Source organism: Eschrichtius robustus, chromosome 9, assembly GCF_028021215.1.
Source record: "Eschrichtius robustus isolate mEscRob2 chromosome 9, mEscRob2.pri, whole genome shotgun sequence".
NCBI classification, from domain to species: Eukaryota; Metazoa; Chordata; class Mammalia; order Artiodactyla; family Eschrichtiidae; genus Eschrichtius; species Eschrichtius robustus.
Genome location: NC_090832.1, coordinates 22,357,674 through 22,385,608, shown reverse-complemented (window position 1 = coordinate 22,385,608; position 27,935 = coordinate 22,357,674). Strand labels below are relative to the sequence as shown.

Genomic DNA, 27,935 nt, shown 5'->3' with positions numbered 1-27,935 from the left:
CTGATAGAGTTTGACCTTTAATGAGCTATTTCCATTATTAAAAAGGTTCTACTTTTTTGTAATGAAAGAACAATGATTTCTGGATGTTTTATGGTGTATTTGTTTCAGTTGGTTTTTACCTTCAGTCACCTCAGCAAAAATAAAGAGGTTTCCCCACTGGGGGAATTTCAGACATGTATGCATACTGAGAGGGAAGCAGAAGTGGAAATGATCATTTGATTTACTCATGACTCTTCTCAGATACCCATTCCCATGCCCAGGTTCTGAGGACCCCATTTCTAAAGCTCGCACTGTGTTGACCAATCTCTGTTCTAATCGGATGACATATGGAAGCCAGTGACTGCCTTCTCACATGTTAAAAGCGTTCATACTCTGCACACCTCGGGATAGGCAGAGCCTAGCAATTAAAAGCACAGATGGTATGATGGTAGCCTCAAAATTTCTGCAGCAACAAAATTGGGAAATTAAAATGTAAAACAACACATAAAAACTAGACACCTCAAGCATGTAATCGTATATTTATTTCTTTTTAAAGAACACTCCTTAATTCAATATACAAACTTGGTTTCACAGAATTATAATCCACTATATAGCACAAAGATAACCCAGATTGTGTGTGTGTGTGTGTGCGCGCGCATGTGTTGTACCCCTTCCCTTCCTTCCATTCTTCTGAACCTACAAACAAAGGCTCTGCCCACCGTCCACGCTAACCAAAGCCCATTCTAAATGTTATGTACAAAAGACATTATCCTCCCACAAGTTCTTTTCCCTGGAAAGCTTCTTTTCCGTTCCCCCTGAGATAGCCAGGAGCGTGACACTCTTCCCCTCTGCAGTAGGGTCAAGTGGCTTCCCCTAGAGCTGATGCCACCCCTGTTACCGTGCAGACTGGCTGACAGGAAGGGCTGGGGAGCAGGTCTCCGTGCCCTTCCCCGCTTCCACACCCACCCCTCAGTCCAAGCGCGACCCCTCTGTAGTAGCCTTAGTTCCAGTCACCATCTCGTGCAGCAAGAACCAAGGAGATTGCTAAGCCCAGGTCTTCTCCATGGGCAGCGCACAGCACTGCCTGCCAAGCCACCGGGCCGGCCGATAACCAAGCTCAACACAGTCCCATGTGCTTTGTCACTTTAATTTTTAAAGACACCCTAGCATAGGTCTGTGGCAACCTAGTGTCCAACTGAGTTACATAAAATTGTACCAGTGATGCACTTGTACATATTTACATGGGGTGGAATGTTTTCCCATATATTTAGATGAGTATATAGATCAACATGTTCACATAAGACCAAATACTTTTAATATTATTTATAACTGATTTATAAAGCTTTGAAAAAACTCACAATAGCACATTGTTTACTTTAATGCTTTACGGTACTATCAGTTTAAAATCACAATCAGCACTTAAGTTATAGTCAATCCAGCAAACAAGAGACAAAAAAATTTACAAGAGTTAAGAACTGACTGATACATCCTTTATCTTTTTTTTAAACTAATGCATAAGTGCAGAATAAGATACTCTAGTTTAAATATCTTGTTTACAATATACATTTTTGTTCTAGTTACGCAACAGTAAATCCCATGCTTCACATAGAAAAGCAATCCACAACATTAAGAAAAAATGTACAATTTATGAAACAAAGTAAATAAATATTAGTATTACAGAATCAGAGCTGTACATAAAAGCTGTTCAGTTTTAATCATATAAAAATATGTTTTAGTGCAACCTCACATATATATTGATGCTGTTTTGCTTTACATCATTTAGATCCAAGTGTCCAAAAAAGGAAAGAAATTACATTTATTACAAAGCAGATACACAAATTCTAAAATATGTACAAATTACTGCTAAAAAATGCTTATAAGAATATAAGCAAAGTAAAGAAAAGGCACAAACATCTGTACAATTTTAAAAGTACCAGACCCAATAGGTTAATTTCAAATTTTGTTTTGGTCAGGCTCATGATGACTTGTTAATTTACCTAATTCTTTTGATATAACAAAAGTATATATAATAGCAAACTACTGTAACTTAGGACAGGCATGCTATAAACTTGATTACCTCTATTTCTAGAAAAACAAAAACAAAAACAAAGGGGAAAATGTGGAAATGAAAGTCTCCATGCATCTTAGATCAATGTAGTTGACTCTTTTCTGACGAAGGTTCCTTGTCTTCCTCTGTGCTTGAGGGTAATTCTTTGCTGCCTTGAAAGCCCGACTGTTTGTCATCCAGACAACTCTTGCTGTAAAACGTGGAGTGAGCGAATGCAGTCTGTGATGTACCAAAATTGTCCTTTTCACCATCATGCAAGTCAGGGTGGGTAGCTGAGGTACAGGGCTGACCTGGCTCAGGTCCACTAAAGTGTCTAATGCTCACATGTGCACTTTCCAAGGGTTTCTGATGGGGCACCTGCCCCCGGGCTGGCTGGTCTGCCCCCAGCAGAGCGGCCTCTTCTGTGGCAATCCGGAGGGAGGCGATGGCTTTTGTGCAAGTCTGTATGTTTTCCTCCTGTTCCCGCTCTGTTGCATTCAGGCTGTCTTCTGAAGTGCTCTGTTTCATCAGTAGCCGAGGAGAGGAGGGTGTGCTAGGTGGACCAGATGACTGCAGAGCGTGAGGAGATCGCTTCTCATGCTGCTTAGGAACCACATAGGGATCCTTGGCGAAGGAGTCCCCTGAAGCTCCTCTCTTCTCCTCAGAGCCCTCCATTGGCAGAGGCAATGTGGGTGGAGGGTGTAAACCGGAAAGGGCCGGCGGCATGGAGTGAACCATTTGGATCCCACCAACTGGCACCATGGGGATAGGAGCTCGCACTTGCTGCTGAGAGTGGAGTGGAAGATGACTGAAGACATAGTCATTAGGACCCTCAGGGAAAAGGCTGGAGCCTGGATGTTCATAAGCACCTTCTTGGTCTCCATAGAGACTGAAGTAAGGAACCTGAGGTAATCCTCTTCTTAAATTCTGCATCGGGAAACAGAGAGCACAACGCTTAGGACCCATCATCCTTCACGCTTAGGACCCATCACGCTTCACGCTTAGGTCAAGCTGTTTCATTCATTCACTCACTCACTCATTCTTTCAAGACACGTGAAGACAAAAATCAATCTAATAAATGTCTGATATTAGCAGGTATAAGCCCCTAGAATTTACCCATCATATCCCAAGGTTATAAGAAGGCATGTTTAAATACCAGTATCTGCTGGTTAGGCTGGTGCTTAGAGCCTTACAAGTCATCCTCTCCCTCCCCTGAATTCCCTCATTCCTCTGCCCGCTATGTCCTTTGAAGCCTAATGGATCATTTTCCATCAGACATTATTATACATTCCAAACCATGGACAATAATTAAGCTTGGGCAGAGGGGCATAGAGCTGTGTTCCCAGGATCCAACGCAATAAAGTGGTTGAGCTTCACTAAGGCAGACAGGGGTCTGAACAGAACTGGAGCCAGCCCCCAGCAGAAAGGCAGATAGTACAGCTGAGAGCATAGATCCAGGCACAGCTTGGGAACAAGTTATGTAGGGTTTCTGACAGGTATCTTAGCAAAAGAAAAAAAAAGAAAAGAAAAGAAAAAAAAGACACGTGAAGACTCCCTAATCTTTTTATCCATTTTTTATTTCTCAAGACAAAAGAGATTTTCTCAGCGGTCTTTTAGGATTCTTGAATGAGGCGGTGGGTCTGTGAAATGTTGCCTTTGCTGTTAAACAGCAATGTAATAAATCATGCAGTGTGTTTTCCACTAGGTACAGAGACACGTTCCAGCTCTGTTTTTTTCATAAGATGGAATGAAAAGAAAATAATGGATAATTACCAAAAAAACTTTACTGAGCCAAAAACCACTAATAATAGATTTTTTAATTCAAAAGGAAGTTAAAAGATTACCATCTGTTTACATACTGGGCAGATTTTTAATATTTTTCTTAAGTGTTGATGGATATAAATGGAGTGACAAGCCTGAAAATTAGCTTTCTTTTTTTTTTTTTTTTTTAGTTTTCTACAGAACAGATGACAAAATGGTGGTGATAACACAAACTGGTTACTCCAGTGTGCAAGACATTGGTCTAAAGGAATAAATTCCTGCTCAGGAGACATCGAGGCAGAAGATCAGCACCAGCTTCTCCATCAAATCTTAATTCAAGGCCAGATTTTGTATGGAAACTATGCATCAAAGTAGTTAATACTAAATATTTCAAATCGTTACAACTCACATTCAACTACACAGCTGGGAACCAAAGATGATTGTGTTTTAATTCTTCTGTTTATACTACTATTTCCACTTAAATATCTTCTTGGCAATTAATGGATTAAGATACTTAAAACTGGGGGCCAGTATTGCAGATTTTATGGTCCCAGTCCTGAAAATGGAGAACTTATTTTGTATAATAGTTTCTGTAGCAAAACCCAACCTATACTGTGCGATTATCAGGTTTTAATCAACCTGATGAGGTTTCAGTTACTGAGATTCATTCTTTTAATGAATCGTCATCTAAAAGAGACTCACTGTATTTTTATTTTTATTTTTTTGAGAACTTAAAATCAGAGAGATACAAATGTGTCAAATATGGTAGTAATCAGGAGAGACCAAAAAATGTTCTAACTCATTTCAAGGATGTTTCAGTTCTAAAATTCAAGATATGCTCTATACCATTAATGATTTATCCAGTTCTACCTGGATCGTGAGACCAGCTCAAGAACGATAAGTTGTGCATCGTCTCTGCTGCTCTGTACCATGCTTGGCCCTTACCCTGTTCTGGGCTTCACCTTATTCAAGCCAAAAACAAATGACTTGTGCTCAAAGTGTAGGAGAAATCATGTAATCATCAACCCCATAACCACAAGCATCTCATAAGCTAGGTAAGGGGAGAATTTTATGGTATGACAAAGAATCATTTAAATGCTACCAAAAAAAAAAAAAAATCCCTCTTATACTTGCTCTGGTTTAGAAAAAAGGCATGTTTCCTTCATCCATCACCACGTAAGGTGGAAGAACGTAATGCCTACAATAATGACCTTTGAAGATAACCAAATGAATCTTCTTTTAATTACAGATTATCACAGATTCAAAGTTTAAAATAAAATGTAGCTTGGCTATTTTTCCACTTTGCTTTTGATTGCTATTCTGTGATGTCCACTGCATACACCTAATCAGAACGGAGGTCTGTGAGGCAGCCAGAGACACAGCTGTCACATTTCATGAGATCTCCGCGTCAAGTCTAACAAAGGGAGTGATGAACTGTCCTCTAAAAATAGGAGGTATTCAATATGTTCAAAAGCCAATAGAATTCTGTGTTAAGAGTAAAAGTGTTATAGTCAGACCTTTACTGACCAGAAATTAAATGATTACAGTCACAGAAGCAAGTGCACAAGTACAATTCCTATCATGTAACCACTTCCACGGCTCCAAATACTGTCAGGCTTTTCCACATATCCTCTGTCCTTGAATTGACCCTTTCTTCACCCTCCAAATAGACTCTCAAGAAGATTTTTCTACTCTAATTTTTACTCCATTTGCAACACTATTCTCATAACTTGGACCTTATCATTGTAATATCGTGAACACACTCCCATCTTACTTGAAAAATCTTGATACGGAAAGATGAATAATGAATGCATGTGTGGGTTGTGTTAAGTGAATGCGTACGTGTGTGTATATCTATACATATACCCCATGTACCAGATATTTACCCCACTCATCTTTTCAACAGTGTCAGTAGGTCCTCTGGAAGCAAAGGCTCAGAAGGAGGTAGGGGTGCAAGAGGTTCAGCTGGGGGTGGTGATGGGGTATCGGGGAATTAATGTATGTGAAGGTAATGGGAAGAGGAAGCAGGTGGTCAGCTGGGGCTGATCCAGGCTCAGCCATTGACTGGGGGCTGCAGGGGAGAACGTGGCCTTGGCTTGAAAGTGGAGGCCTAGCCTGAAGGTATGAACAGCTGGAGGCTGTCAGCTCACTGCATTCCTTACAGCTGAATGGCAAGTTCTTTCAAGGACAGAAATCTGCTCGGCCCAGCCCCCTGACTGCCACAAACAGATTAAGAAACTGTGACCAAGAGGTTAATTGACTTGCTCAAGATGACACAGTGAGCAAGGGATGGAACTGTAGGACGACACTTTTACTAGACAGTGTTCATGGACACTCTGTACCGAGGACCAGGACACACTTTCTTTGTCTCCTTGCTATCTATCTGCCAAAACTTTAAAAATAGAAAAGGAAAATTTTTTGTTTAAAAAAGATGAGGCCAGAAACTGTACAATTTTTTCCTCATCATCCTTGAGCCACATATGATAAACCCTCAAAAAATATTTACTGAATGAATGAATAAAAAACTCTTTTCTCTCTTCCTCTCTTCCTTCCTCCCTCTCTCTCTCTCTCTCTCTTTCCCTTTCTATTGTTTATCTATCTACCTTTCTATCTATCATATATCTACCTATCTATCATCTATCTTAAAATTAACACTAACCGGAGGGCATTAGGGAGGAAACAGCAGGATACTAGAATCTCAGTGACTGCGTATCACCTCCTCCAAACCTGCTCCCTGGGACCTACCACTCCAGACTGAACCAGGTAATGAGCATGCCACACTGGACCGCAAGGTCCTTTCATGCCACAGTCACTGCCCTGTGAGCCCTTGGTCAATGTTAAACACCAAGGTATTGCTAATAGAATTTCCATCAAAAAGAATTATTTTTAGGGTTATCCTAATTTAATACGTTCATACATTATTTAGAGAGGGGGAAGCACTCATCTACTACAGCAATCGGAAGACATACTTCTCATAGGATCATTGATTCTTTTTTGCTCTGGCAATGAAAATCTTGTCCATACATCACAGAAAGATGAAAACCCCCTGCAGCCCCTCCAAAACGGTGTGGTAAAGCATCAAACGGGAAGCGTTCGAGACCAAGTGTCTCTGCTTGGGGAGGATCCTCAGGGAGGATTCCAAGGTCTATTCCTTCCTATCGCATGAACAAAGCAGCCTGCTAAGAATTCTCTACAGAGGATTAAACTGGGTAATAGACCAAAGCCTCAACAGTTGGGCTTCATAAATGGTAAAGTTCAACAATCCTATTAAGTATCCAGGTGAACTGGTATTAAAAAAAAAAACTGGTGCAAACTCAATGACTAATAAAAACCAATCTCCTTCCAACAACAACCTTCTGGCCAGAGATCCAAAAATTAGATGAAGTCCTTCAGTCTACTCCCTCACTTCCTTTGCCCAAGTTGGCTGCGAGTTGCTATTATTTTTTAATAACAATAGTGTGTTGGCACCAAAGGGTTATTTTTTGTGGCTGTAGTTGATCAGGAACAGGAGAGCCTCACCTCACACACTTCACCAGCATCATTGAGTCTATACCAGAAAAAGCATTTTACACCCTGGATATGGTATCCTGGTATCGGAGGGATTTCTCACTCCATTCATGCTGCAATAGCATGAACTTCAGAAGAGCCCTGCTTTCTACTTAGCACCACCAAGACACAAAAAACCTGTGGAAATGTCCTTCTTTTTCTTAGCTTGCTAATTTATTCGTTTGACAAATAGTTACAAATAGTCCTGATAGCTACGCATGTTTCTGCAGTAATTGAACCATGAAGACTAAGCTGGTGGCGGGCTTGTAAACAGAGGGTGCTGGGGGCAGGGGAGTGGAATGCAGCAGGGAGTTTTCCTAAAGTTCAAAAATGACAGCCTAAGCATATAATTCAGGGTGGTGAAAAGGTGATGAGAGGGAGGAAGCTGACCACTAGGGCAATGATAAGACGGCAGAGCTGGGAGCTGGCAGTGCTTCCTTTGGCTGTGAAGGACAGTGCCGACCCACAGGATGGAAATCCAGAGCAAAAAGAGAATGGCAAAGAATAGAGCCCAGGAAACAAAAAGCACATTTAGAGCGACCAAACTCCAAAGGTATCATTCCTCTGTCTACACTAGGTGCCTGCTTCATTCATTTTTTAAAACGCTACACAAGCTGAAAGAGACATCAAGGTCTACCACGCTGGTGGAATGAGGCAGGGCAGGTGCTTTTCTATGGATTTGCATAAGCCTACTGCCTAAATTTCACCCATGGTTGCTGCTGTTGTTATCTTAATCTATAATGAGGGCATACCATAGAAATTGCCTCTGATGCTTTCTCCCTTAGCTTTCCCAACTCCCCATTCTCTGTGGGCTCAAGATCTCACTTTACAAGGGCACTCAGTAGCAGGAAGTGGTGGTACCAGGAAGAAAAGCATACATGTTCATGCCTTTCATTTATAAACATACCAAGGGGTTCATTCTCCCCTCTTCTGATCCCTCACTGGTTTCACATGTCCACTCACTGTGGGCAAAGTAATGAGTTTATTTTAAAATATTTTTTTTGATTGAAAGTCAATGCTAATGCCTGAATCAGAATCCTTACCTGGCAAAGAGTTACATAAATGACACCTAAATGTCCCTGAGAATGTCTGTCTAGGCAGCCATGCTATTCCAAAGACTTCACCTTTTCTACTCATGCAAAGGTTTCAACTCCTGTCAATAATGAGTTAGGCTTAGAAAGCATTTAGAAAGATCTCCCCTGTTACCAGCTGGAAATGCTCTTCTCTGATGTAATACTACACTTGGGATAATACCACAGACATGTTACTGACAATAGCATGCAACAAAAATGTCTTCCTTCTATTTTCAGTAACCAAGTTTACTCCTCCCCATGAGAGAGACCCATGTCATAAAACATTTCACACTAGTGTGTCACCAAGAGACTCCAATGTGCTTGGACTTATATATTAGAAAGAGAAAGCTAATTATACTTACAGGAGGCCCCAATACAATTGGCTCTGCTTGCAAATACTGTCCCATGGACAACGGTGGGTTGTGGTATAAAGCCCTTCTGGGAGATGGTGCTCTTATGGTGGTCATGTATCTTCTCTCTCTTCTGGGAGAGAGGTCTCTTCTGGCCGTGATCTCTTTCCCAGGTGACACTGGCCTCCTTGGGGACAGATGCCTTCTTGGTGAAACATCTCTTTGTGATATCTCTCTTCTCAAGGCAGCTTCCTTTCTTGGTGAAAGATGTCTCATGGGCGACACATCTCTCCTAGGTGATAAATGTCTTCTGGGCGACAAATCTCCTTTGGGTATCAGATACCTCTTTGGTGAATTATCTCGACAGGGTGAAGAATCATATCCTGGTGAGGAATGGCGGCTGGAGGGTGAGAAGTCCCTTGGGGAGGAACTCGGCTCTGAAGACAGCATGCATTCTTCATCCATACAACTAGGGATGTCTAACCTGTCTTTGTCTGGTTCCGAGTCTGTACTTTTGCTCTGGAATAACCTCTGGTATTCTGTCATTGGAGTATCTTCACATGAGTCACTTGGTGTCATAAGCTGAGTAACCTGAATACTTGGCAAAGTAACCAAATAGCTGATCAATGAAGAATGCCCCAGGGAGCTATCAGAAGGAACCCCATGGGGCACGGCGCCAACATTCACAGGTAAGGAGGAGAATCTAGGAGGCTGGGGACTGGTGCTTCTTGATCTTGTTTTTGGTGTCAAATCTCCTTGGTCATCAAAGTCATCATCATCTTCATCATCATCATCATTATCATCTCCATCCTCACCATCCGATTCTTCAGCATCTGAGAACTGATGATCAGTTGAAATGCTGGACATGCTATGCTTCTCAGCCGCTTTGTGCAAATCTTCCATCGTTTCTGAAGCAATTGAACAAAGAGAGTGAAGATCACGATCCAAACATGAAGGTTAGGAGCTAATTTAGGCCCCATCTCTTTCCAAAAGCTTTCCTCAACCCTCCAGCCCTTAGAGACAGTCCTATCTCTGAACTCCTATAACACACATGGGCACATACCTCTGTGACTCTAGATTGGTTCTTGTTTTTTTTTTTATGTACTTATCTGGTTTCATCTCCACCCTGTAATATGGACTCCATAGTAGGACCTTATAACTCAAGCATCATACCACTCATAGAAAACCCTCAATAAATGGGTATGTAATGTTGTTAATGATGGTATTAGAGGAAAAAGAGAAGCAAGACTTGTCTCTACAGGTGTAAGACCTCACGAGGCCCAGCTGACCCTCAGGTTTTCTATTGAGGTTAGTGATGGATTATTTTTGCTACTAGATTTCCTCTTAATAGGAAAAATAAGACAAATTGCTTTTCAAGTTTCCCAAAAAGTTTCATAAACTTTAAATCACCATCACAACTTAAATGCAATTAGATTTCCTTTATGGTTCTAGATAGAAGTATTTCCATAGTAAGGCCTTTCCACCTCCTCAGCCAGAACTGAAATGCATTTCTTCTCAGTAAGTTTCAAGCAATTCAATGTGTCAGACTTCTTTTCTATATTTAGTATTTAGTAAAATGAAATGTGATCAGTATCTTTTTTAAATACCTAAATTTATTTTACCACCTTGGCCACAAAGCTCCAGCATGCACAGTAAAGAGGTCAGTCAACTAAAGTATGAAATACCTGCTTCCTCGGTTTCGGTATCATCCACTGATGTCATTGAGACCCCCAACTCCAGGCATTTCTTCATGTGTGCTTTAGATTTCATATGCTTCGTTAGGTTTCCTAGAAAATACAGCCCAAAAAAGAGCAATTGGTTACCAAAATGTGATGATTGCTGCAAAATTCAGTGTGAAATGAACTGACTTGAGATAACAAAGATTTGTTTCTTGCCCCTGCCCCTTGTCTCAAACTTAAGAGGAACAATTTGGCTTCTGAAGATATTAACCCCAGACAACTTCAGCCCAATCTCAGGTTTTCTTCATTCTAGAAGACTTGTCAAAGTCTAGGGTCACAGCTTTTCAAGAGTAGGCTCAAGAACGACTGGGAATCCCAGGCTTTCCTGGTTGAGAAGGGATCTAATATCTTTGGCCCAGTTGGGCCCACCTCCTTGGACTCCATATAACCAGGATGGCACAAGCTGGGTCACACCTCTCTGAGCAACTTCAGAATGAAATATTGTCATCAACACATCCACCAGACCCCAGACATTCTGGCATTGATCAGATATAGATTAAACTTGCAGGATCCTCACTTGTCAGAAGAAAAAATATATGCAAACTAATGTTGGGGCCAATCCTGTAAATGAATTCAAAGATCCATACAAATACTTAGCTAACTACTTATAGGAAGCATTAGTCTCAGTATTTAGCATCTATCCATCTGGCATATATCAGCAAAGTTTATGACAGCAGCTTCTAAAGTTCTGGAGCAGCAAAATTCCTTTCTTATTTATCTTGAAACTCCCACTGTTCTACGAAAAAAGAAAGAATTTTATGTCAAATATGTATTATGATGATGATAAGACATATACAATTGTCCCTTATGTAAAATGGTGTAGTACAATTGGCCCTCCATATCCACAGGTTCAGCATTCACAGATATAAAGAGCTGACTATACAGTTATACGTGTACCTAAATACATATGTGTGTTTCTATAGATTTATATAATTGCTATATGGAATGTGAGAAATTACGAAAACACTGATCCAATCACCTTTGATTTAGGAGCTATGAAATTATATATATATTATTCCATGTCATATATATAACTTATCAAAAGAGATCCAGGAACTAATTCAGTTGTAAGGGCCATATTATTATCTTTGCGCTTTGACGCTGCTTTAGTAACATAGCAGCAAATGCTTTATTTTTAAGAGTAGGCTCATTGAATCTAGATGGAAACCCAGCCTGCTGAAATAGTTTATTTCCCCTTGTAGGAGTGTTTAGCTTACTATTAATGTAATATATGAGCCACAACTCTAAACTAGGGCACTGTTGTTTATTATTTTATTTATATTACTTTATTTTTTACTTAACGTTTGGCTTATTGCTCATATACCTATAAATTTTATGTGGTATTTTGATAACTCCAAACATAGAAATATGTTCTGGCCCTTATTGCTCTTTTTTATCAAAAAAATTATATCTACAATTTTTCTAAAGATCTAAAAAAATTTTAAAGACATATCATCAAGAATTCTACAATCTGTAAATTAATTAAATATATCTACAAATTAATGGAAATCATCTGCTTCTGTAAGGGTGCAAGTGATCTGAGTATGTGGCCATATGTAGATGTTAGGTATGTCAAGATAGTTTTTTTAGATCTTAGTATGTGTTTCTTCTCCTATATTTTTCTTTCCACTCGTTTCAAGTAGGCAGTCAGGCTTTGCGCTCTCATCCTCAGGGTAGGTTTGTAGTTAGAAACAGGGCTCAGAAACAACCCCACCCTGACTTTGGCTTATTGAAGTCTTGAACATCTGAAGGATTATAGCAAAGAGAGGGGAGCCGGATGGCAGGAAAGGGCACCTGGGAGAAGTGACACAGGCACAGAGGAGGTACCGGTCCTACAAGTGCGCTCTGACTCTGTGCTCAGATGACATGACAACAAGCACTTCAGCCAGAAGTGAAAACTGGCGAGGGGTTTCCCAGGATGATCTGCTCTTTTTAAGATTCCAAGACATTTGTACTTTCCCGAAGGGTGACAAGGAAACTCCAGTAATGACCAAGAATAAATTATTTCCTGCTAAAACTCCAAGACAATGGTTCAAAGCCAACTTTAATTTGGGAAAAAAGAAATAGCTATGTGATGTTTCTTCACGCAGTGTTTCATGCAGCTATACCTACAGTTAACTCATATGCCCAGGGAATATCAGTTGTAATGACTGGCGGATTTGCAGTATTTCCTAAAACCAAAGTTTGTATTTTCTTATGTCCTAGGGAGTCTCTCAGTGAAGTTCTACATAAAAGGTCTTGATTGTGCAAAAGTGGATGGTATTTAAAGGACCTTATGTTTATCTCTTTTGAAATGCAAATGAACACTCCCTCCCCCTCTTTCTGGCTTACAGAGAGGCATACTTATAATATAAATATCTTTTTAATAAAGAAGAAACAGATACGTTGAGAGGCTACACATTTTTACTTCTGACAAACCAATAAAGACAATTTAGGATTTTGTGTATAAGAGAAAATAGGTACACATTTCTCTACCAAAGATTATTTTATTTGATATTTATTTTTCTTGATGGGTAGTGGAGCAAATTAATTGGCATGCAAATCTAAAGTTAAAACATTGGAAAATGTTAGTGTGAGGTTAGTGAGGGTGTGTCTAGAGGATCCATTAGTACTTCTACAGTAAGTAGTAAAACATACTTCTACAGAAGTCATCCACCTCTAATTCACTACTATTTGTATTCTGAGAACACTGGGTTTATAAACATTTTCATAATTTTATAAAATGGTAGAAATATAATTGAAGCAACATTTTAGTATAAAATATTTTCATATAAATCTACCTTCTAAAACCAGATTTTTTTTTAAAAAAGAGAATATCATTTCAAGGCAAGTCTTAGTTTTATGAGATTAATAGCTGTGGCCTGAGAGTAAGAAATTGTCTCTGTGCTGATAGATACACAGAATACAAGCTATCAAATTTCTATGCATAATTAATGCCAGTGTGGATGGAGGGGCCCACCGGGGAGTCTGCGGGTCTCTACATCATTTATAATCTTGAAACTGACCATGGGCACATGTTTTCTTTCCGGCTGCTGCCTTGCTTTTCTAATGCCATGGCATGGATTATCTCCCTGCAGTATTTCAATACCGGTGCAAAGATTCTCTAGACCACATAACATTTCCAACATGAGGTAATAGCTATCCAGGCAATTCTTAGCCACTTCCTTCGAGACAACTAGCCTGGACCTAAGTCTGTAGCTCTTACTTAGGTCATAAAAGGAGCCTCACTGTCTCATGTACATCCTCAGACCACTTAACATGAAGAGGAAAATACATTTTGTGGGGTCACATTTTCACAAAGAAAACCAACTAATTGTCGATGACAGTTATAAAATAGTATTCAGAATCTGGAGCAGCCATCAAAAAAAGTGTTTTTCCTCTAAAAAAAAAAAAAAAATCAGACCTGTACCTTTTGTTTTGAAGGCGAAATTACATAACTTGCATACATAAGGCCGGACATCAGTATGAGTGCGGATATGCTTTTTGAGCATGCTCGGTTTCTTACAGCGAATCCCACATTCTTCACAAATGTACTTTCCACGTCCACGTCCTCTGACATATACATAATCTTCATTTGACTTATACCTGTTAAAAAAGGGAAAATACAGTGTGTTTCCAAATACTTTTGCATGTTATACATCAAACCAAAAGCTAATCATTTGCAAGATAAATTTTTAGGAGGGACTTTTACAAACTATTATTCAACTTTATTTCTACAAAGCCTGTGAAAACTATGCAGTAAAGTCCTGAAAGAACAGATTTGGCATTGTAAATAAAAGGGAATTTTTTTCTACATGGAGTTCAAAATGGAATTGGCTCTTCTATGAAGTGTAAATACATGGACTCCGTACAGATGTTCAATGGGCTTATATAAGCCTCAAAGAGTTGCAGAGCTGTGTACCTCACTGCCTCTGGCCAAGAAACATCCAAAAAGTTATACTAGCATATTTAAATCATCGCATATCATTTGTTAACATTCCATCATCTAAGATGTGCATACACAACACACATACCCCTCTGAATTTGCTAGAATAAATATAACTGATTATAGAATTCTTCATTGCAAGTTTCTACTCTATTTTTACAATCCTGGCATGAGAGTCAGAAATTTCTAGCTTACACAGGCTGAGCTGAGCTCACCAACTGTTGCCTACAGATTTGATCTGCTCTTCCCAAGGACCATGAATCTGTACTAAAGTGAAGTCTAAATTTCAAGTGGCTTCTGGAAGGTACTGTTACATAATGAAAACTAGAAATTCTATTTTTCAATCAAATTTGCATTTCTTTCTGGAAGGATTTAATAGAGAAGTTTGAAAGGATAACTGAGGTCATCTAGTTTAATTAAATCAGTTAGATGAGCAAAGTCTTAGGTAGTCACTGTAATTATCAATGGAAGAAACCTATCTAGTGCTCACCATCCATCACATTTTGTTTAGAATACAGGGAAACATGACCTATCATAGAGTATAGCAGCATTCTACTGAATAACTCAATGAATATCATTATCTCTTCAATCTCAGGCTAGAATTATGAGTCTAATGTCATTCTTGGGAAGATATTCCTTTCGAAGGGCTCTTTTTATAACTTCAAAAGGTAAAGTGACCTACAAAATGCCCTAACTCAGTGTGGACTGACTTAAAGGCACTAGATTTACAGTTTTGTTTTGTTTTGTTTTACATTCTAAGAGCACTGCAAACTTCCCTATTTTGTTCTAGCTAATCAATCATCAGAAATAAAAGCAAGTTCAACTTCATTTTTCCAATCCACTGAAGAATATTTAAGAGAGAAAATCCATCCAACATATTTAAATATCCACTCTGCTATGGATAGTATTTAATCTTAACATTATCTATTTTTTGGTCAGTACCAATCCAGGTGAGAATTGAGTAGTATCAGAAATATGAATAGTCAGTTTTGCATGCTTTCTGCTCCTTTAAATCTTTCCCGGGGCTTCCCTGGTGGCACAGTGGTTGAGAATCTGCCTGCCAATGCAGGGAACACGGGTTCGAGCCCTGGTCTGGGAAGATCCCACATGCCGTGGAGCAACCGGGCCCGTGAGCCACAATTACTGAGCCTGCGCGTCTGGAGCCTGTGCTCCGCAACAAGAAAGGCCGCGATAATGAGAGGCCCGCGCACCGCGATGAAGAGCGGCCCCCACTTGCCGCAACTAGAGAAAGCCCTTGCACAGAAACGAAGACCCAATACAGCCATAAATAAATAAATAAATAAATAAATAAATAAATAAATAAATAAATAAATAAATAAATCTTTCCCACTTAGGGACAAGGAATTTCCAAAGTCAACTTTTTCTTCAAAACTATTTTGAACTTTATCTTTCATCTCACATTGTCTTTTGTAATAAAGAAGAAGAGAACCTAAAGATGCAAAATATCTTTCATCTTTTAATATCACTATTCTCTGCCCCAAACTGGATGAAATTACCTAAGGACAATAGAATAAAACAAATAATTCTATAGAAAGCAACTTTTCTTCAGGGAAGGGTACTTTAAGCTTACTGTGGCCCAGGCCCATCATTGAACTTGATGTACAATGTATTATCTTCAAATAACACTATTTTAATGTCTCAGCTGATTAACTTGCTTCCAGAATGAAAACAGAGTAAATTTTGTATAAAATATAACTGTATTAGAAAAGTCTGCACAAATAAAATATTTACCCTTCAACAGTTCTGCAGACCCATGAATTTACTTGATACAAGAATTAATGGATTTTGAAAAAATAATTAAAAGGTATGATGAATCGGGCAATTGGAATTGACATGTATACACTGATGTGTATAAAATTGATGACTAATAAGAACCTGCTGTATAAAAAAATAAATAAAATAAAATTCAAAAATTAAAAAGAATTAATGGATTTTGAAAAAATAATTAAAAGATATGTTTAATTAAATTACTAAGTCTATGAATTAAATAGTAATAAGAAACATATACACTTAAAAATTTGGTCAGTAATACTTTTTTTTTGAACTTATCACTTTGCAATTGGCAAAATAAGAGGTGGTAACACACTTCTTGGAATAAACAGCTGATTACCACCAGGCAGAAGATGGATCACAGATTAAGGAATGATATCAATTACAGGAAAAAATCTGTAAAAAATACAAACACATGGAGGCTAAACAATACACTGCTGAATAACCAAGAGATCACTGAAGAAATCAAAGAGGAAATCAAGAACTACCTAGAAACAAATGACAATGAAAACATGATGACCCAAAACCTATGGGAGGCAGAAAGAGCAGTTCTAAGAGGGAAGTTTATAGCAATACAATCCTACCTCAAGAAGCAAGAAACATCTCAAATAAACAACCTAACCTTACACCTAAAGCAATTAGAGAAAGAAGAACAAAAAACCCCCAAAGTTAGCAGAAGGAAAGAAATCATAAAGATCAGATCAGAAATAAATGAAAAAGAAATGAAGGAAACAATAGCAAAGATCAATAAAACTAAAAGCTGCTTCTTTGAGAAGATAAAACTGATAAACCATTAGGCAGATTCATCAAGAAAAAAAGGGAGAAGACTCAAATCAATAGAATTAGAAATGAAAAAGAAGTAACAACTGACACTGCAGAAATACAAAGGATCATGAGAGATTACTACAAGCAACTATACGCCAATAAAATGGACAACCTGGAAGAAATGGACAAATCCTTAGAAAAGCACAACCTCCCGAAACTGAACCAGGAAGAAATAGAAAATATAAACAGACCAATCACAAGCAATGAAATTGAGACTGTGATTAAAAATCCTCCAATAAACAAAAGCCCAGGACCAGATGGCTTCACAGGAGAATTCTATCAAGAACTTAGAGAAGAGCTAACACCTATCCTTCTCAAACTCTTCCAAAATATAGCAGAGGGAGGAACACCCCCAAACTCATTCTACGAGGCCACCATCACCCTGATACCAAAACCAGACAAAGATGTCACAAAGAAAGAAAACTATAGGCCAATATCACTGATGAACATAGATGCAGAAATCCTCAACAAAATACTAGCAAACAGAATCCAACAGCACATTAAAAGGATCATCCACTATGATCAAGTGGGGTTAATCCCAGGAATGCAAGGATTCTTCAATATATGCAAATCAATCAATGTGATACACCCTATTAACAAACAGAAGGATAAAAACCATATGATCATCTAAGTAGATGCAGAAAAAGGTTTTGACAAAATTCAACACCCATTTATGATAAAAACCCTCCAGAAAGTAAGCATAGAGGGAACTTACCTCAACATAATAAAGGCCATATATGACAAACCCACAGCCAACATCATTCTCAATGGTGAAAAACTGAAAGCATTTCCTCTAAGATCAGGAACAAGACAAGGATGTCCACTCTCACCACTATCATTCAACATAGTTTTGAAAGTTTTAGCCACAGCAATCAGAGAAGAAAAAGAAATAAAAGGAATCCAAATCAGAAAAGAAGAAGTAAAGGTGCCACTGTTTGCAGATGACATGATACTATACATAGAGAATCCTAAAGATGCTACCAGAAAACTACTAGAGCTAATCAATGAATTTGGTAAAGCAGCAGGATACAAAATTAATGCACAGAAATCTCTTGCATTCCTATACACTAATGATGAAAAATCTGAAAGAGAAATTAAGGAAACACTCCCATGTACCATTGCAACAAAAAGAATAAAATACCTAGGAATAAACCTGCCTAAGGAGACAAAAGACCTGTATGCAGAAAACTATATGACACTGATGAAACAAATTAAAGATAATACAAACTGATGGAGAGATATACCATGTTCTTGGACTGGAAGAATCAACATTGTGAAAATGACTATACTACGCAAAGCAATCTACAGATTCAATGCAATCCCTATCAAACTACCAATGGCATTTTTCACAGAAGTAGAACAAAATATTTCACAGTCTGTATGGAAACACAAAAGACTCCAAATAGCCAAACCAATCTTGAGAAAGAAAAACAGAGCTGGAGGAATCAGGCTCCTGGACTTCAGACTATACTACAAAGCTACAGTAATCAAGACAGCATGGTACTGGCACAAAAACAGAAATATAGATCAATGGAACAGGATAGAAAGCCCAAAGATAAACCCATGCACATATGGTCACTTTATTTTTGATAAAGGAGGCAAGAATATACAGTGGAGAAAAGACAGCTTCTTCAATAAGTGGTGCTGGGAAAACTGGACAGCTACATGTAAGAGTGAAATTAGAACACTCCCTAACACCATACACAAAAATAAACTCAAAATGGATTAAAGACCTAAATGTAAGGCCAGACACTATCAAACTCTTAGAGGAAAACATAGGCAGAACACTCTATGACATACATCACAGCAACATCCTTTTTGACCCACCTCCTAGAGAAATGGAAATAAAAACAAAAATAAACAAATGGGACCTAATGAAACTTAAAAGCTTTTGCACAGCAATGGAAACCATAAATAAGATGAAAAGACAACCCTCAGAATGGGAGAAAATATTTGCAAATGAAGCAGCTGACAAAGGATTAATCTCCAAAATTTATAAGCAGCTCATGCAGCTCAATATCAAAAAAACAAACAACCCAATCCAAAAATGGGCAGAAGACCTAAATTGACATTTCTCCAAAGAAGATATACAGATTGCCAACAAACACATGAAAGGATGCTCAACATCACTAATCATTAGAAAAATGCAAATCAAAACTACAGTGAGGTATCACCTCACACCAGTCAGAATGGGCATCATCAGAAAATCTACAAACAACAAATGCTGGAGAGGGTGTAGAGAAAAGGGGACCCTCTTGCACTGTTGGTGGGAATGTAAATTGATACAGCCACTATGGAGAACAGTATGGAGGTTCCTTAAAAAACTAAAAATAGAACTACCATACGACTCAGCAATCCCACTACTGGGCGTATACCCTGAGAAAACCATAATTCAAAAAGAGTCATGTACCACAATGTTCATTGCAGCTCTATTTACAATAGCCAGGACATGGAAGCAACCTAAGTGTCCATCGACAGATGAATGGATAAAGAAGATGTGTCACATATATACAATGGAATATTACTCAGCCATAAAAAGAAACGAAATTGAGTTATTTGTAGTGAGGTGGATGGACCTAGAGTCTGTCATACAGAGTGAAGTAAGTCAGAAAGAGAAAAACAAATACCGTATGCTAACACATATATATGGAATCTTAAAAAAAAAAAAAAAATATATATATATATATATATATGGTTCTGAAGAACCTAGGGGCAGGGCAGGAAAAAAAGAAGCAGACGTAGAGAATGGACTTGAGGACTTATATATACTACCAAATGTGAAACAGATAGCTAGTGGGAAGCAGCTGCATAGCACAGGGAGATCAGCTCGGTGCTTTGTGACCACCTAGAGGGCTGGGATAGGGAGGGTGGGAGGGAGATGCAAGAGGGAGGGGATATGGGGATATATGTATATGTATAGCTGATTCACTTTGTTATAAAGCAGAAACTAACACACCATTGTAAAGCAATTATACTCCAATAAAGACGTTAAAAAAAAAAAAAAAAGGAATGATTGGGACATAGCCCATAACATGGTACAATGAAATGAGGAGAAAATTAAATATGGCCCAATCCTTTTGGATCATCAAAACACAGCAATAAAATGTTCACGTATGCTTTTTCATTTGTGTCCTTCGTTAGTGGAGATGGGCTCCCCAAAGCATACAGTAACTGTGAAAGTCTCGCTAATCTAGTACAAGTTCACTGTTATGAAGAAGACTGCTGAATGTAAGGGTTGATTCAGTCACAGGGATCACTCAGTCTCTATAAAGATAAAATCTCTATTTCTCTTGTTTGTATTAAAAGATGAGGAATGTGAAAAAATAGTGAGACAAGCTGCATGACTACAAACAGCTGTGGCTTTAGTGGTGACAATACTAGGCATCCTTCCAAGGGGGCCAACCTTACCAGGGAACCAAGTTTGATAATCCATCTCCAAACTGGTAAATCTATGTGAGAAATTGATACTTCATATCACCAACCACTCGACATTTTAAAGTCAAACAGATAACATTATTTTGTTCTCCAAATATAATTAGAATAAATTCATGCTCATGGAAATACGTAAATTATAGATCTGTTGCAAAGATAAGGTAGACACATCACAATCCCCAAACGTGGTTAACGTCCTTTAAAATTTTTAAATTTTAAAGCAAAAGTCTGGGCTTTTTCTCCCCTGTGACTAGATTTAAGACATCTTTCTATCAAAATCTAAAACTGGACATCACACATACATGCAGTGTTTCTTAACTAGATAGACAACAAAATCATTGAACCTTATTACTTGAGTTTCTGCAACTCAGAATTCAACATTTAAAAAGAAATTCCTAAAGACAGAGAAACAGTCACAGACCAGAGAAGTTTGGGGAAACATGACAACTAAATGCGAAGTGGCGGCTTGGATACTAGAACAGAAAGAGGGTATTGAAGGAACTGGTGAAATCCCAGTAAGGTCTGGACTTTAGGTAATAATAAAAACAATAAAATAAAACTAGTTTCTAGGTTTATACATGAGTGTGCATGACTGCATTTCTGTAAGCATAGAATAAAAATATGTCCATTAGTAACACAACAAATGCCTATAAAAATAATACCAAAGAATGAACAAACTTAGACAATATCAAGAGTCCAGCAATTTAGTCGATTTCATATTAAATTAGAGGTATGAAAATTTAAGGCAGAAGTTCGAACCATATACAATAGGGACATTTTCATTAAAAGCAAGTCATGAAAGCAAGGGCACGAGCTCATTATCTATTACCAGACAGACTTCAGAAATGTGTATAGAAAAAGGAATTTGCTTTATGATTCACACCAGAGGAGATACGACTTTTCCATGCAGACACTCAGGACCATTTATGCTGAATTTAATGGAATACTTTAAATTTGCACATGTGTTTCCTTACCCTCCTTCAAAGATTTTAATTCGAATGGGCTCAGCTTGTTTGGATCCAATATCCTTATCTCCATGAATATCTCCTTTCCCTCTTTCCTTTAAGATATTTCCCATTAGTTTCCTTTCTAGCTTGCTGCCAAATAAAAAGGTCGCATCAGGTTTCATCTGTAGGCCAAAAAGAGAGAATCATTTCGTATGCATTCCCTAAGACACAGAGGAAGCGCACACATCCCACTCTTCCATGGTCTCTGAAAATCAGCCTAAACTCCATGCTAAAAGGCTATAGGCTGGCTACATAAAATAAGGGACAACAGGGATAAAATCAGAAAAGATGACAGTTTCTACAGAATAAATTCAACATTCTGTTAAAAAAAAAAAACCCAACAAGACCCCACTAGCACTTACACTGTACAACACTAATAACAATGTTAAAAACATGTTCTGTTTTTGGAAGTAGCTATTCAAACAATCTCTATGCGTTTAGAAAATATTCTCAAAAATTATTAAAGAGAAATGGTAACTGAAATGAGTAAATATATTTTATATTTTATTTATTATATATTTTTGTTTAAGACCTCCATGTACTTCTTTATTAATTTAGCATAAATTCCAAAGTGGCCCTTATTAATATTTTTATAATCCTATATGTAAGGCAATAATTGTTCATGTAGGAATGAACCTGCTAATCCCTTGGAAAAATGAGTTTTGAGAGAAATATATTAAAAATAAATTTTAGTAAAACGTGTAGCCAATGGGAACAACTCCTTCAGAAGTTCGCAAAGTTCAGTTCTAACACCCTGCAGCCTCCTTCCTGATCTTTCCTCTCCTGTGTCCACTCCCTGTTCTATGTCCTCATGTCACAATTTCCTGAAGTCCTCACATCGAAGGAAAGTTGGTCTGCTAGGTCACTAACAGAGGTCGGAACGGAGAGGAACTCAAAGGAATTAGTCCCTGCGGTGGGATTTCACTGCACCTGGCTGAGGAGATACTTTGTGCCTGGTACTTTCCTAAGTACTGACTGGTACTGACCCCTCATAACTAAGTTCAGGGTCAATGGGTAAGGCCTGTTTGCAGAGGACCCCCTCCCCAACTCTGGTCTTCATTTTACTTGTATGTTTTTTTCCGTACGTCCTTCACTACGTATTCTGCCCGGCAATCAAATCCACAACACAGAATGCTTTCAGAAACAATATTTGTTACCTGAGCAAACTGCTTCCAAGCACTTGATGACGTAAGCTTGCCGGCTCCAGGCCTGTGCATAGCAGCCAGGGTATAAATTTCTGCGGTGATTTTTTGCTTGGACCTCAGAAGAGCCAGCGTGGTCTTGGTGTTCAATCCTGACGGGTTTGGGTTACAGGAACTAATGCACCATGAAGCATATACCGAGGATTTGAAGGTGGCCTGTTGCACGTAATTGGGTTTTGTATAATTCAAGAAGCACCAACTCACAGTCGTTGTCGTCCGCAGACTCGGGAACTGCAGAATCTGCTGGAAATCTACCACGTCCGTGAAAAGAAGAGTCGAATTCGCCACTTTCCCGCTTGGGTCAGACGCTCTGGGGACCAGCACGCCAGCAGGCAGCTTCTGGCCCTTTCCTTGCTCTTCAAGCTGACTATCCCCGGGTGGCAATGAGGAAGTCTGCGGGCTCATGCTCATATCAGACGCCGTCTCATCAACGTCTAACTCATCTGAGGACTCTTTGCTTTCAGAAGGCCCACTGGACTTCTGCCCCAGAGCAGGTGCCCTGGAGCTTGGAGGGAAGGGCTCCCGCAAGGGCACGCTGGCAGACGGATGGTCTTGAGATGAGGAGGGGGACAGCGAGGAGAAGGACGATGACACTGACGGCAAGCCATCCTTTGGCTCAGAGGCACAGCCCTGTCGAACCAGCTGGGGTTTCTGTGGGCGGGACAGATCCTTTTTGATGTCTGAGTTGGTCAGCTCCACGGCGCTGAGCTCCTCCACGATCTGTCCATACATCTTTTCCTCCTTGACCCTTTTCTGCTGCTTTGTTTCCATGAAGAGTTCCAAGCTGCTGGCTGGAGAAAGCATCCGCTTGCTGCCTCCCAGGGTGGCGACGCTGTCCGAGGTGGAAGGTAAACATAAGGGGATCGAGGATTCCAAGCCAAGGGGTATGGTCTGAGGTACTTTCCAGATGGGGCACTTTTCCAAGCCTGCGTGCTGCCCCAATACCTGGGCAATGTTAAATCCTATCCCTTGCATGGCCGGGTTGGTTACCAGTGTTCTTTGGGTCACATTCTCGTCGACTTTGCATATGACAATGGCAGGGCTGTTCTGCCCAAGCATCTGAGAAATGCTTGTGTACATGACACTCCCATAGGACGGTACGTGGGTCTGGATCCTAACAGGAACCACTGTTCCTGGTAAGGACTGTAAAGGCCCAGCGTTTGCTGAGGTGAACTCTTCTTGAAGAACGGGCTCGGAGGGAGTATCTGTTGACTTGGTGCTCTCCCCTGATGGAAACTTTGGAAGAAGGTTCTTGGAGTGTAGCCCTGATGTTCCTGAATAACCCGGGTAGGTTTGCTCTTTCGTGTGCGCGTAATCAGCGGATTTCTTTCCAGTGTGCTCTGCCACAGGCTCCAAGGGGTAGCTGGGGTGAACTTCTGCCTGGAAAGAGGGCTTTCCATAGCTCTTTGGAGCGTGCTGAGCAAGGGGGTGGGGGAAGTGCGCCTGCCACCAGGGGGGCTGCTGAGCTGGGAAATGAACCGTACAGACAGTAGGATATTGGAACTGAAACAAGGTGTTCTGGATTGGAGAAAACGGAAGAGTCTCTTGATGTGGAAATAAATGGGGCTGTTCAGTCAAGTGCTTGCTTGTAATATAGGATGTCGGTTGTATCAAGGGATTTCTCAGAGATTCCTGACTGTCCAGGTGCATGATCTGTTGCTGGGCCAGGTGGAGCGGTCCTGAGCTCAGCTGGGCACAGGGACCCACAGCCTGCTTCCCTGGGTCCTCTGCCTGAAGGGCGGGGAGCACAGAGCACGGGGCGTGGTGCCACGTGGACCTGAGGCTGGCGTGCAGATGCTCCAGTTGCTCCTGCTTTACGCTCAGATCCGCCCCGGCCTCCCCCTGGGCGACCTCGGGAGAGCCACTGAAAGAAGCCTGCCGCACCAGAAAGCATTTCTTTCTCTCCCGGGATGGGGACAACGCGGACGCCGACGCCCCTGCCACCGGAGCATGGGACAGATTCCCGTAATCAAATGATTTGCTCCGAATTTCTGGGACTTCCGTTGGGTGAGGACAAGGCATCTGCTCGGACGAGCAGCGTCGCATCTCCTTTTGGTGGTGGTGGCCGGGGACGGACAACGAGTACGAACCAGCGGGGACCGTCAAAAACTCCGAATGCTTCCCAAACTCATCCGGCTTGGGAGGTGCCGCAAGCTTCATGGTTTCTTCTCTTTCGAATGACATGGAGAAACTGGAGCTGTGGGACAAGTTACTTTCTTGACTGGGGCTGCGGGAGAGGCCGGTGCCTGTGGATTCAAAGCTGGATTCCCCGGAGGAGTGCTCCATATCCGCGAGTCGCAAACGCTTCTTTTTGGGCGGCAGCTTCTCGGCCGGGAGCTGGGAGAGGGTCTCACTTCTCTGGGGCCACTGAAATTCCTCCACCGGCTTTTCTGGCTCTTTACTCTGGGCCTCCTTCTCCTTCTCTGGCTTGTCAGGCTCCTCGGTCACGCGGATCTCGGGGACTTGGATGTTGTGCTGACGCACGAGGCGGGGCTGCGCGTGGTAGGGCGGCTGCGGGACCGGCTGCGAAGGGGATGGTTTCCCCCCGCCTTCCGTGCTCTCCCCGGGCGGAGCCCACTCTGGGCTCACCGGGGCTTCTGAGATCTCACTGTCACAGGTCTCGGAAGGTGACGAGGCTTTCTCCTGGGCGCTGGCGGCGAGTTCAGCGGACTCGGACCTCTCAAACGAATTGGGGCGGCTCAGCGAGTTCGTATGCTGAATCACAGAGATCACATTGCCTGGAGGTTTCCTGCCCCCTCCGTCCGACGGCTTGTCTGATTCAGCAGCTGCGGGTGACTCCTCTGACCCAAGAGATGGACTTCCAGATCGCAGCGGGGGTCGACACGGGTCAAAGCGCTCAGAGTGACCATGAGAAGGGTTTTCCTGTCCAGCCAGGCCGAATCCACTCCTGGCTCCTTCCTGCATCTGCAATTTGGGCTCGTAATCTGAAGTCGCGACGCCCATGGGCGTGCTGACGACGCTACTGCAAATCATGGGGGTGTCCTCCTCGTCCCCTACACTCTTCTCTTTCCGGCGTTTCCGATTTTCACAAGTAGTTCCAAACATGGTTGGCGCTCCCTGCAATGGCACCGAGGGATCCATGAAATACTCTCCGCCGTGTTTCAAGGGGCTGATGCAGGAAACATCCCTGTAGCTCTGCTTCGGTGTCTCAGAGTCCTCCCACTTCTTATAGGGTTTCCGACAGACATCATAGTCGTACCCAACCCTGTCCCCAGGAATCAGTTTCTTTTCCTTCAAGGAGGGACCTGTGACGCTCTTTGACATCCTGCCATGGTGTTCTGCTTCCACGTGCCCCTCCTGTACCGAAGGCAGCTCAAAAGCCGCTTGTCTTCTTAACATGCGCTGAGGGGGTATTCCTACAGTCCCTGGATAGAACACATCGTCAGAACCAGTCATCCGTTCATCAAATGAGTGACTTCCTCTCAAAGAAGGAGGAAGACTTAAATTAGTTGCTGAAGAAGTTGGCATTGAGTTGCTTCTAATGAGGGGTGAAGAGTCAACAGGAGCTTCTAGGAGAACTGGGCTGCTGCCTTGGAAACCGGCTGGATAAAGTTTTCCTTCATTCCTGATAGATGATGGAATAGTCTGGGATTGTCTTGACTCGCTGTTGAATTTAGTGGATTTCAGCATGCTTGTCTGACTGGGGTCGATCTCTCCCTTGCTTGGGATCAGCTGTGAAACAGGATCTTCAAACATCTTGACATCCAACCTGGTGTTGACGTGAGGTAATGAGTCCATGGTGCCCTTCCTACCCATCGTGGCGCGCTCCTGACCTGTGGTTGTAACACTGAGTGTATTTCTCGGACTAAGCCGACAGTATTTTCCAAAGATGATTTCTTCATAAGACTTTGCATTTGTGTTTGGAGGGCTTATCTGCTGCTCTGCGCTTTCTGAGCGGGAAAAGTAACCAGAGTCAGTGCTTCCTTTACTGTGCGGGCTCAGAAGGTTTAGAGATGGCTCAGAATCTTGTCCTTTTTTCTCCGACAGTCTTAGTGCAAGTTTCTGTTTAACTGTGTGAGAGTCATCAGCCTTAGTACTTAAAGATGGATTTGGTAGCATATCAGTGCCAATATACTGAGAACTTTCATTAGGTAAAGGAATCCCGCTTTTGGGGATAATCAAAATCGGCACCTTCATTGGACCTCCCAGGGATTCTTCCAGTGACCCATGATAGACACCTCTGCTGGCAATATCCAGCGGCATGGGTGGGCCAGGACTCATTTTGTCAGAAGCCTCAACAAACAAAGAACTCTCCTCATCTGTGTCTGTACTCTGTTCACCGTCTGAATGTATTTCTGCTTCTACGTCAATAAAACCGGCCTCTAGGTCCAATTTAGATACAGCTGACTCTGTGAAAGGGACTAATCCTGCCTTAATTGCATGGGCATGTGACTTCCTGTGCTTGTACAAATTGCTCTTTGTCTTGAAAGAGAAACCACAAGGTATACATGGATATGGCCGCTCACCAGTGTGGGACCTGATGTGTTTTTTCAGTACGCTGGGTTTGGCACACGCCCTGCTGCAGTAAGGGCAAATGTACTTGCCGGGCTTTTTGGGTTTGTGCTCTTTTTTATGAGCATCTTCCGACTGTTCGATACTTTTCTGGGAGTATTGGCTGTAAGCAGGGTTCAGACTTGAAATCTTTTTCCTAGGATAACCACCACTGTGGCCGTGTATAGGAAAGGAAAATAAGTCCTCGGAGGCAACAGATGGCAAAGGGCCAGGGAAAAGCCACGGAGGGCCTTCAAGGCTCTGATGTGGCTTGTTGCTGTGCATGACCCCCTGTGGCAATGAGTGCTGAGGGAAAGAGAGTGAATGTTGGCATGAATAAGGACTCAGACGGTGCGGTGGGTATTGCTTCTCTGTGACTTGCTGTGCCACTTCGCTAGGTGAGGCCAGTTTCCCAGAACCAAAGAGTTGTGCTGATGCCGTGTTTCCGATATACTCAGGATCTATTTGTGGTTGCCTCTGTCCCTCTTGACTGCCAAAAGCGCTCATCTTAATAACAGCTGATTGTTCCTGTCTCCATCTACCTGATGCTTTATCAGTTTCTCCAGACCTTGAGGTAGCTTTTTGTCCTAGAGCTGTGTCCCCAGTGTCCATTTTGTTACACAAGGTCTCAAGTGCTAGTTCGCTTGAAAGCCGTGCAGACTCATGGAGTGTCTTCAAAGCTGTGCCTTTCAAAGCTTGCTTGCTTCCATGTTCCAGGGTGTCTGCAAACTTGCTGAGTGCTCCTT

General features: G+C 41.1%; 1 protein-coding gene across 1 annotated transcript; it reads right to left on the bottom strand.

Moving 5' to 3' along the window:
• Window positions 1-511: 511 nt before the first annotated feature.
• HIVEP2 (HIVEP zinc finger 2) lies at window positions 512-27,935 on the bottom strand. The gene is made up of 6 exons (XM_068550800.1): window positions 22,633-27,935; window positions 21,443-21,597; window positions 13,905-14,080; window positions 10,442-10,543; window positions 8,769-9,664; window positions 512-2,953 (listed from the first exon to the last, which is right to left on the bottom strand). Exons 1-6 carry the CDS (start codon window positions 27,799-27,801, stop codon window positions 2,129-2,131), a joined length of 7,323 nt encoding a protein of 2,440 aa, XP_068406901.1. The 5' UTR covers window positions 27,802-27,935; the 3' UTR covers window positions 512-2,128.

Coding starts and splice junctions, on each gene's coding strand:
- HIVEP2 (XM_068550800.1), bottom strand. CDS start 27,801: ATGGACACTGGGGACACAGCTCTAGGACAAAAAGCTACCTCAAGGTCT. Junction 10,544..13,904: donor TTTCGCCTTCAAAACAAAAG/GTACAGGTCTGA, acceptor TGTATTTTCTAG/GAAACCTAACGAAGCATATG. Junction 9,665..10,441: donor TACCGAAACCGAGGAAGCAG/GTATTTCATACT, acceptor CAATTGCTTCAG/AAACGATGGAAGATTTGCAC.